Raw genomic sequence first — 11231 nt, forward strand, 5'->3', positions numbered from 1 at the left:
CCTGTACTAAGAGCCCTGTAAGCTCTTGGAGGATTGGCTACATCAGGGGTGTGTGGCCTAATATGCAAAGGAGTTCCTGCTACCAACCTTCCCCCCCAAACCCTGCATATGTAGAAATAAGCCCTATTAACTGCAGCAGGGTTCACTGCTAAGAATGTAAGAACGAGAGAACTGATTCTTTTGCTGTCTGAGCAACCTCAGTCCCCACAAGGAATCAATAGGCCACCATCTCGATTCTGTCCTGTAATCAATGGGCCACTGTCTCAATTCCATGCAGTGGCTGTTTCTGTAGTGTTATTGTAACTGCTTATAGCCTTGGACCATGGAGAGATGGCAGTATACATTTTCACCGGGGACGGTGCTAGAAACCACTGTTCTGAGCTGACCGTTTCAGAGTAACCAGTTTGCTGTAGTGGTTAAGGGTGGCAGAACCTGGAGAACCGGGTTTGATTCCCGACTCCTCCACATGAAGCCAGCCCTCTCAGCCCCCCAGCAAGTATAGCTGGCCAAAACTAGTGGTGCATAATGCTGAAGAGAACTTTGACGGCCAGACAATCCTCAGATCTCCTGCCTAGACAACACACACTGCCGGACAATGATTATTACTAGCGGCAAATTGCATTTTTTTTCCCTATCTATTGGGATGGTCAGCCTCCCTCTGATAACCTCGTAATGGTTTAATTCATGGGTGTACCTCTACTGCAGAGGTGGCCAAACTTGCTTAACGTAAGAGCCACACAGAATAAACATCAGGCACTTGAGAGCTGGAAGGAAGGCAGGCAAACAGATGGGGGAAGGAGGAGGGAGGGAGAAGTGGAAAGAAAGCAACTTTAACTTGAAATGCATTCTCTAAGCTCCCGGCTAGCTTGGCTTGAAGAAGTGATTTAAAGAGAAATGCCTTCTCCAAGCTGGCCGATCGGTCAGTGGGGGCTTTGAGAGCCACACAATATGTGCGAAATAACCGCATGTGGCTCCCGAGTCACAGTTTGGCCACCCCTGCTCTACTTACTCCAAACTGGGGCACCTGGCTTTTTAAATGCAAGCGAAGAATGAACGTTTTCGCTCTTCGGTGTTCAAATCTTGCTTAGTAAGTGCTTGAACCTCGAAGCATCGAAACCTGTTTTCTGCCATGCTCCCTGCTCCCAGGAAATACATTTGTGGAAATCAGCCCCATTAACTGCAGCAGGGTTCACTGCCAGGAACGGAAAAATGAGAGAACTGATTATGGGAGCCCAGGCAGGGGGCCCTCTTGGGTTTTTGTACAGATGCACTTGCTTTCCATCCATATAGCTACCTGTTCCTGCCAGGAGTCTTGTGGGATTGGCCATTGCTCTCCATTCGGAGGCTCTGGTGGAAGTCCATTTTTGACAGTCTGGAACTTAACAGGGTAACAGGGGGGACCCGCAGTCCCGATGCAGTGCTCTGTACCTCGCAGTCTATTCATCCTGCTACTGAAATTGTCTTTGGGCTTCGCTCCACAGCAGGACATGGTATGATGCTTCTGGCCGAATGTAGGCCCAGAAGGCTAGGCCTGTTCCCAGGTGGGGAGGGGGGAATTCTATCTAGTTTGGTGTAGTGGTTAAGTGTGTGGACTCTTATCTGGGAGAACTAGGTTTGATTCCCCACTCCTCCACCTGCAGCTGCTGGTATGGCCTTAGGTCAGACATAGCTGTTGTAGGAGTTGTCCTTGAAAGGGCAGCTGCTGGGAGAGCTCTCTCAGCCCCACCCACCTCACAGGGTGTCTGTTGTGGGGGAAGAAGATAAAGGAGATTGTGAGCCGCTCTGAGTCTCTGATCCAGAGAGAAGGGCGGGGTATAAACCTGCGGTCTTCATATTCTCACAACTCAAAAAGAGTGTGTACTGACTTGCTTAGTTGGCTGAATACTCTTAATTTTCCCGTTCGACCCTTTATTGTTTTGTTGTGGGACTAGGTTAGGCCTAAAGATCTCTCTTCCCCATCCTTGCCAGCTCTGGAATACATCTGGAAGAGAAAATACTTGCAACAGCCCCTAGCTTCCTTATTCATGTGGCTATGAGTTGTCTTGTCGGTTTTCCAAGCGGTAACTTGACCCTTCTCTTCCCAACAGGTGGTAGGCAAGAAAGGAGAGAGCCACTAGATTATGAGGGAAAACACTGGAAGGCCTTACTGCAATCAACACAAGACCGTCACCTTATCTCAGACTCGCAAGAAGCCGCTTGACCTGACCACAAGAGAGACTCTCAGTCTGTTCCATTTTAATACCATTGCAAATAAAATCGCTGGCATTTTTGTTAGTGCGGGATTTCACTCAAGTGTTTACTGTTGTAATCTTGGGACGTGAATTTGTAAATAAAATTCATTAATTTTGCCAAGTTGCACAGTGGAAGATTTGGCTTTTCCTGAGCTGAAGATGGCTTTAGAAGGTCGAAGCTGGAACTCGTAGCTCGTTCTTGTGTTTATCTTTTCCCCCGTCTCTGTTGTTGAAGATTTTTAAGCATCCTTAATGTTCTAAAAATCTCTGGTTTTGAGGTGGATTTTACTAAGCGATAACTGATATCAGGGTATTTTAATGGAAGTAGTTCGCCTTCTGATAACCCAGCTTCCACCTGTATAATGTAAAGCTTTGATTTGTAACCAGTTTTGTTAGAGGCCCACTTTAACAGGGGTGTGGAAACTATGATACCCAAGCTCCCCCCCCCCACCATGTCCTGGCACCCAATCAAGACCCACAGATCTCTGTTGCACATTTTTTTAATCTCTGGGAATGACCAATGGAGAAACTCAGATAGGTTTAAAGGTGGCTTGTTGCTGACCCCTTCTTGCGCAGGCTTTCACATTGGTTTTACTCGAGTGCTTTTAAGAACATGAGAGAAGCCATGTTGGATCAGGCCAATGGCCCATCTAGTCCAACACTCTGTGTCACACAGTGGCCAAAAAAGCCAAGTGCCATCAGAAGGTCCACCAGTGGGGCTGGGACAATAGAAGCCCTCCCACTGCGACCCTCCCCACCAAGCTCAGAAAAAGACTGATTTTCCAGCTTCCAGACTGATCCAATAAGTGATCTCACTGCTTCTGCTGCAGCAACATTCTAAGCCTGCCTGTGTGGGACAGAATTAACTGACTCTGTCCTCTTTGTCTCAGAAATCTACTGTCCTCTATTTTAATATTTTAATAATACACATTTACATCCACATTCTTAAGTCAGCAGTGAAAACGGTGGGTGATGGGGGTTGTCCACTAGCCTGCTTTCCACTGGTGCCATTCAAACTCCCTGGAATCCACATGAGTCAGTTTGGTGTAGTGGTTAAGTGTGTGGAGTGGTTAAGTGTCTGTTCTGGGAGAACAGTTTGATTCCCCATTCCTCCACTTGCACCTGCTAGCATGGCCTTGGGTCAGTCATAGCTCTGGCAGAGGTTGTCCTTGAAAGGGCAGCTGCTGTGAGAGCCCTCTCCAGCCCCACCCACCTCACAGGGTGTCTGTTGTGGGGGAGGAAGATAAAGAAGATTGTGAGCCGCTCTGAGATTCGGAGTAGAGGGCGTGATATAAATACAATATCTTCATATTCTTCTTTATGAAGCTTCCGTCTACTGAATGAGACCATTGATCCGCCTGATTCAATCTTGTCCACTCTGACTGACAGCAGCCTTCTGGGGTCTCAAACAGAGGTCTTTCATGTCACCTTTAACTGGAGATGACAAGGATTGAATCTGGGACCTTCTGCATGCCAAGCAGATGCTCTGTTCCTGAGCCACAACCGCTTCCAGAATGCAACTTCAGTGGGGGCAAGGCTAGCTTCTTACGTGCCAGATTGGGCCGAACCTTTGCATTCTGACAGGGCTGAGCCAGAATGTAACGTTTCAATAGCTGTCTTCACGATTTCACTTGGCCAACGAAAGCCTGCTTTGGTTTGAATGCCCTTTCAGATATGCTGCAAACGCTTATCCAGATGCCATGGAACTAGGTTTTGCAGAACGTTTCCTCATACTCATCTGCTACATGGTCTCAGGGTGAAGGGGAAACAGTCTCCTCTGGGTAGCCCAGGGCAGTTTGATCTTGTCAGATCTCGGAAGCTAAGCAGGGGCAGCTCAGGTTAGTACTTGGATGGGAGAACAGTGAGGAAGTCCAGGGCTACTGTGCAGAGTGAGGCAATGGCAAACCTCCTCTTCACTTTTTACCTTGAAAACCCTAGAGCAAGGGTGTCAGACATGCAGCCCGGAGGCCAAATCAGGCCCCCAGAGGACTCCTATCAGGCCCCAAGCAACTGGTTGTCATCTGCTTCCTTCTCCCTCTCTCTTGCTTTCTTTTGCATCACAGCTTGCTTTGCCAGGCTTGCTCAATTGCACAGGAGCTACCGAGCAAAACCTCTATTTTCACCATTGGCTGGGGCTCCTCCCTTGGGAAGGAAGGGGGGAGGCAGATCTTGCTTTGCCAGGCTCTCTCAATTGCACAGCAGAGCTACTGAGCCAAGGCTCTTCCTTCTATTGGCTGAGGCTCCTCCCCCTCCTGGTTCCCCAGGGAAAGAAAGAGGGAAAAAGTCAGAGCTTCCTTTGCCCAGTTCCCCATATTCCATGGGAGAAATACAAAGAAAGCACCTTTAAGACCAACAAGTGCTTTTTTTTTTAAATTTAATTGTGTTTATCTGTGTCCTCTGCTACCTAATCCTGAATAGGTACACACATGGCCTGGCTAGACATGGCCCAGCCCAACAAGGTCTCATGTCAGATTCGGCCCTCATAAATGATCTTGACACCCCTGCCCTAGAGGGCTGCATTATGTTGACTGTGACAATAATAATAATAATAATAATAATAATAATGGCTGTGATTTGACCGCAAAGAAAAGGAGAGAAAAGTGGAAGAGAGTGCATGTCATGGTACAGGAGACTGAATCCTTTTGGATTATAGCATTGTCCAAATCTAACTTTGCAGAGAGGTACCGTATTTTTCTAATCTGCAACTCCTCCCCTTTCTTTTCCCAGATTTGAGCTCAGCGGGAGAGGGGAAAAAGCTGTCATTGGCAAATATTTCTGATATCTGCCTATTCAGAGCCTCTTTCTTTTTTTCACGTTTGTCGCTAAACTTTAAATGGCATTATATTATCTCGGCGGGAGGTTTTATACCGATAAAAAAGGCAGATATCCTTATCGAGGGACGAATGTCTAGGCTCAGTTGCTTTAAGCCTCTCCTGCAAATCTCCTTGGCAAAGCGCCCTCTCCGGAATTTTCCCCCTAAGTCGAACGCTGACCAGCGCCACGTCCGTATGTGGCTGCTTTCTAATTCATGGTCCGTCTCTAACAAAGACATTTTAATTGTAATAATTACTTTGTTGACTTAAATTTTGTTGCGTTTCTAAGTACAATAAATCCCAACAAAAATTTAAATCCTAGCCTCATTAGCATTCCGGGTTCTTTTGTTAAATGCTGCAGGCAATTTTTGTTGCGTCTTGGCAGATTTAAGCATTAAAAACGGAGCTAAATTCTCGTGCACAAAGAGTTGGACACGGTCCACGAGAAATCTCTCCTGTGGAAGCCGCCTTGGAAAATTGAACTGAGTTAGCAAAGGAACTGAGCTGGTTCTTCAGCCAAGCCGCTGCTTGGGGCAGTGCTATAAGCTGGGAGCGGATGCTCTGCCGTTACTCTACTGCCTTCCGATTAGCAATGGCATACACGGCAACAGGTATTGGACCTATAACTTCCTGCCCGTGCCAAATAGAGAGCCATGTGCTATTGTCACTGACTCATCTAGGGGTCAGTGGTCATAAGATAATGATGATGATATTGGATTTATATCCCGCCCTTCACTCTGAATCTCAGAGTGCGAGAGCTCTCACAGAAGCTGCCCTTTCAAGGACAACTCTGCAAGAGTTATGGCTGACCCAAAGCCATTCCAGCAGCTACAAGTGGAGGAGTACGGAGTCAAACCCTGTTCTCCCAGATAAGAGTCCGCACACTTAACCACTACACCAAACTGGCTCTCAGAGGTAATAGGTCTGCCTTATTTGGGAATGACAATGCACCTTGAGCCAGCCTTGCCAATTTGGGGTGGAGGAACAACTGAGCTCAAATGTGGTTGCATTGACCTGGATGACCTATGCTACCTCAACCTCTTCCAATCTGGAAGCTAAGCAGGGTTGGCCCTGGTTAAAACTTGGATGGGAGAGAATCAAGGATGTCCAGGACTTCTACACAGAGGCGGGCAATCGCAAACCACTTCTGTTGGTCTCTTGCCTTGAAAACTCTACAGGGGCACCATAAGTCAGCTGTGACTTGATAGAACGTTCCACCACCAACCTCAGTGAGATACTCCCAAAGGGCTGAATCTCGAGCCTTGTGCGATGCACTCTGCATTTGCAAATCCAAGTGTCTAATTTACCCCTGCAATTAATGTGCTCTTCCCCTTTGGCTAGAGAGCCAGTTTGGTTAGTGGTTAAATGTACAGACTCTTATCTGAGAGAACCAGATTCGATTGCCCACTCCTCCATATGCAACTGCTGGAGTGACCTTGAGTCAGTCATAACTCAGAGCTGTTCTGCTAAAGAGCAGTTCTCTCAGAGCTCTCTCAGCCCCACCTACTTCACAGGGTGTCTGTTGTGAGGAGGGGAAGATAAAGGAGATTGTAAGCTGCTTTGAGACTCCTTTGAGTAGTGAAGGGTGAAGTATAACCAGTCTCCTCCTCCTCTTCTTCATAGAGGAAAACTCACTTGAGAGCAGAGAAAGGGAAGGGATTGTCCCCGGAGATGGTCTGGATGGAATGAAGAACCTGGGAGTAAGAGGTTAAGGAAGAACCTGGGAGTAAGAGGTTCTGGCCTGGGAGTAAGAGGTTAAGGAAGCTATGGAGAGCCAGCAAGCAACAGCCAGGCAGCAAAGAATTGGGGCAGGTAGTAGATAAGTAGGAGAGGATGAAGCATTTGGGGGCAAGGTTCAAAGAGGGAGATTAGGTTGTACCCTGTCCTGTAGAAGTGATCCTCATTGCATGTCAGTAGCAGAAGGTCTAGTGATGGAAACAAAGAAGAGAAGCTGGGGAGGGGGATTTCTGATATCTTTTTTCTTGGTTAGAGGGAATTATTGGGTTTAGGATGCATCAGGACCCTTGTTGGGGATATCTTCAAGTGAATGCCACTGACTGGGTGGCTCAGATGACTGAGAGTGGAAGTTGCTGGGACTCTGAGATAATTGAGATGCCCAACATTTGGCCTAGGGGTGTATGGCAACTTCACCCTCTTCCCTCCCTCACAAGATTTTTCATTTTTTTCTTTCTTGCTTGTTGAGCAGCCCCTGTATCTATTGTCTTATTAGTTGGTCTATAGCTATCCCACCCTGTCATGTTATATATTTTGATGCTGGCCCAGCCCAGGGACTTGAAGGAAGAGACAAAATCACCTTCTTATACTTTTGAAATGGCACACAAAAGGCTTTTGAAAGTTCAAAATAAAATATCTAACTTGGAGGGATGAAGGTCAGGTGGAATCAGGGATAGGATGTATGTGGTGAACCGATAATAAAAACTGAGGTAACTTTGTAATCATATCACACTAAATCCAGATAATATGTTGTCAACAAGTAAGTATTGTTCTTCTTTTCCAAAAAAAGTTGGAACTTTGAGGAGAGAGGCTTAATTTGCAGTTTCTGCTTTAACTCACAGGCATAGGTTTCCAAGTTTCACTGACACTTCACATTTAGAAGACAAAGTTCCCAAAATCCTTCTATAAATACAGACCAGGGATCACTCCTCTTCCAAGAGTTATCTTCTTTTTCACTGGGCAGGGATTACTTCTCTTGACTGAAAGTGGGAGGGGAAGCTGCGCGGCCACCACCGGCTTAAATGGGAATCTTCCATGATCCTCTCACTCCTCTTTGCCTCCTTCAGATATGTGGGCACCAAGCCATGAAGGGCTTTAAAGCTCATAACCAGCACCTTGAGTTGAAGTTGGAAACAAACTGGCAGCCAAACAGTCTCTTTTGTGAGCAAACAGTGGAGGAGAAAGTGACTTTGTATTCCTCAGATGAAAGACATGCTATAAATGTCATAGCAGAAGAGACAATGGTAATGGCTAAGGTGGAGACCTGGGCCTGCATACCCAGTAGGCTTCCCAAATCCCCCGCCTGGGCGGGGGACCCCCGATTTGGAGCCTCCTCCCCCCGCTTGCCAAAAATCTGGAAAGCAGAGGGGAATGGCGGCCCTTCCCACCTGCCGGAGATAAGAGGAGCCGAGTGCGAGTGAGCCTCTGGCTGGGTTGGCTGTGCGCTGGCGGGGTGAGCTGGAGCTGGGCGCTCCTTCTCGGAGCCCTTTTCTTTCTGGTGGTGGCCGCGCAGCTTCCCCTCCCACGAGTCCCGCCTCAGCCCAGCTGGCTGGGGGCTCTTCCGCGCCCTGTTGGTGGAGTGCCGGCTGTCCCCAAAGGGAGGGAGGGAAGCGCGCATGTCCTGCCCCTTCACTAAAACTGTTCTTTGTTGGCTGGAGGTCGCAGAAGACTACAAGTCCCGTGCCACTTTGCGCTCTCTCTCTGCGGCCGGCGGTTGCCGGGTCGGAGCGAGTCTTGGGGGCGTCGTGTTGGCTTTTGGTGCAAGAGGCACGGGACTTGTAAGAGGTGGCGAGCGCTGGGTCACTGTGACACCCGAGCGCCCCCCGTCTTCGCCTCTTCCCTTTCGTGCACCCCTCAGGTGTCTCTTCTCCGACAGTTCTCCAGCCGAAGGTGACGAGGCAGGGGCGGGCGGGCATCGGCAATGGCTGAGACTGTGGTGGACACCAGGCGCCTTATCACCAAGCCGCAGAACCTGAACGAAATGACATTTTAAAAGGTATGCTGTCCCTTTAAATGTGATGACCAGAACTCCCTTGGAGTTCAATTATGCTTGTCACACTCTTGTTCCTGGCTCCGCCTCCAATGTCTCCTGGCTCCACCCCCCAAAGTTTCCAAATATTTCTTGAATTGGATTTGGCAACCCTAATACCCAGTGGCTGGTTTTGAGGGTCTTAGGATATTAAAACAGTCCGGCTAACTCAGCACAAAGGTCCATCAAGGTCAGATCCTGTTTCTGTATAGAGGCCAAACAAATGCTGGAAAACAGGAAGATAGCGATTTGGTACCATTCATTCCCAACACCTGATACTTTGAAGACATTACTGCTGATGATTACAGATGTTCCACCTGGATTTCATACCAACAGCCAGGAATAGACACATCCTTTGTGAAATTTGGTTCAAAGTCAACAGCAGTAATTAGTTCACCTTGTAGCAGAGAATTCTGTAAGCTTATCTCTGTGTTGCTTGTAGAAGTACTTCATTTTCTCTGCCTTAAACATTCCAGCTCTCAATTTCATTAGCGCATTCAAATTCTAGGATCGTTAAGAGGAGACTTCTGATCTGCACTCTCTGCATCAACATTTCATAACCCTCTATAATACATTTGGTTCCCAGTCATTAGAAACAAACAAAGCTAGAGGAATATATATTTACTATAATAACGTTAAGCAAGTTTGGCCACCCCTGCCATAGTATTTGCCCTACATATGAGTGTCAAAGTGGGATAATGGAAAAAGCTGACAAGACAAAAGTTTTGTCTGATGAAGTCTGCTTAAGAGCATACAAAAGCCTAAATTCTGAATAAAACTTAGTTGGTCTTACAGCCGCACTTGTCTACTGCTTTAGTTCTATCACTTCAGATCAACACAGCTGCCTACTGGGATCTACCTAAGACAAAAGTTGATTAATGTGAAACATGGTGTTGGGGGAGATTTTTGTGGGTAATGTGGACCACCAGAGAGGCACATCAGTGGGTTCTAGAGCAGATCAAGCGTGAAGTCTCTCTAGAACGGGTATCAAATCAGCCCCCCGAGCAACTGGCTGTCATCTGCTTTCTTCTCCCTCACTTCTGCATTACTGCTTGCTTTGCCAGGCTTGCTCAATTGCACAGGAGCTACAGAGCAAAACCTCTATTTTTTCTGTTGGCTGAGGCACCCCCTTGGGAGGATGGGAGCAGAACTACTGAGCCAAGCCTCTCTCCCTTCTATTGGCTGAGGCTCTCCCCCTCCTGGTCCCATGGGGTCTCCAGAGCTTCCTTTATCCAGTTCCCTGGATCCCATGGGATAAATACAAAGAAAGACCCTGTAAAACCAGCATGTGGTAATGTTTTAAGCATGTTTTATTTTAAGATGTTTTATTTAAAACCTTTAATTGTGTTGTGTCCTTTATAAAGTTTATATCTTTGCTACCTAATCTTAAATAGGAATACATAAGGCCCAGCCCAGCATGGCCCAGCCCGAAAAGGTGTCATTTATGTCAGATCTGGCCATCAGAACAAATTATTTTGACAGAAGAAGACGACTGAAGGTTTATACCCCGCCCTTCTCTCTGAATCAGAGACTCAGAGTGGCTTATGATCTTCTATATCTTCTAGGCTTGCCAATCCCCAGGTCCCAGTGGGGGTTCTTCTGCTTTCCCAGGCTCCTTCCCACCCCAAGTCAGCTGGCCGGTGTGGGGGGGAGCCCCACCCCAAGAGGACCATGTGCCTTTCCACCTCCGGAGGCTTCAGTCTCCGATTGAAAGGCTTCCTCTTGGGATGGTGTGTCTGTGTTACGTTGAAAAGTTGGCAGCAACTCGTGAGTAGAGAGACCAATCCCTCACTTCAGAGTTGCTAGAAAGGGGGGGGGGGGGTGGAAGGGAAACGTCTCTTGAGCACTTCATTATTCCCTATGTGGAGATCGATTCTCATAGGGTATAATGAAGAATTGATCTGGAGGTTTTGGGGGCTCTGGGGGAGCTGTTTTTTGAGGTAGAGGCACCAAATTTTCAATATAGTATCTAGTGCCTCTCCCCAAAGTACCCCCCAAGTTTCAAAACGATTGGACCAGGGGATCTAATTCTATGAGCCCCAAAAGAAGGTGCACCTATCCTTCATTATTTCCTAGGGAAGGAAGACATTTAAAAAGGTGTGCTGTCCCTTTAAATGTGATGGCCAGAACTCCCTTGGAGTTCTATTATACTTGTCAAACCCTTGTTCCTGGCTCCACCCCCAAAGTCTCCTGGCTCCACCCCCAAAGTCCCCAGATATTTCTTGAATTGGACTTGGCAACCCGAATATCTTCTCCCCCCACAACAGACAGACAGGAAGAATTGCATCGGTTAAAATGAATGTGCTGCTTAGAATTTTATTTTTATTCCAAATGATCCCGATTATATTACCAACAGCCTTTTTCTAGCAACTGAATAAGATAATAAGTAAATTCATATGGCAAAACAAGAGATCTAGGATAAAA

At 47.3% G+C, this 11231-nt stretch overlaps 1 protein-coding gene across 1 annotated transcript in view; it reads left to right on the plus strand.

Annotated features, from left to right (window-relative positions):
- TXNL1 (thioredoxin like 1) overlaps positions 1-2352 on the plus strand; it is a 36154-nt gene extending 33802 nt beyond the window's left edge. The window contains exon 8 of the mRNA XM_060236135.1: positions 2088-2352. Within this exon, the coding sequence (XP_060092118.1) occupies positions 2088-2117 (30 nt within the window). The 3' untranslated portion in view covers positions 2118-2352. The remainder of the gene's footprint in view (positions 1-2087) is intronic.
- Positions 2353-11231: the final 8879 nt, after the last annotated feature.

This window comes from Heteronotia binoei, chromosome 4 (assembly GCF_032191835.1).
Source record: "Heteronotia binoei isolate CCM8104 ecotype False Entrance Well chromosome 4, APGP_CSIRO_Hbin_v1, whole genome shotgun sequence".
In the NCBI taxonomy this organism is placed as follows: Eukaryota; Metazoa; Chordata; class Lepidosauria; order Squamata; family Gekkonidae; genus Heteronotia; species Heteronotia binoei.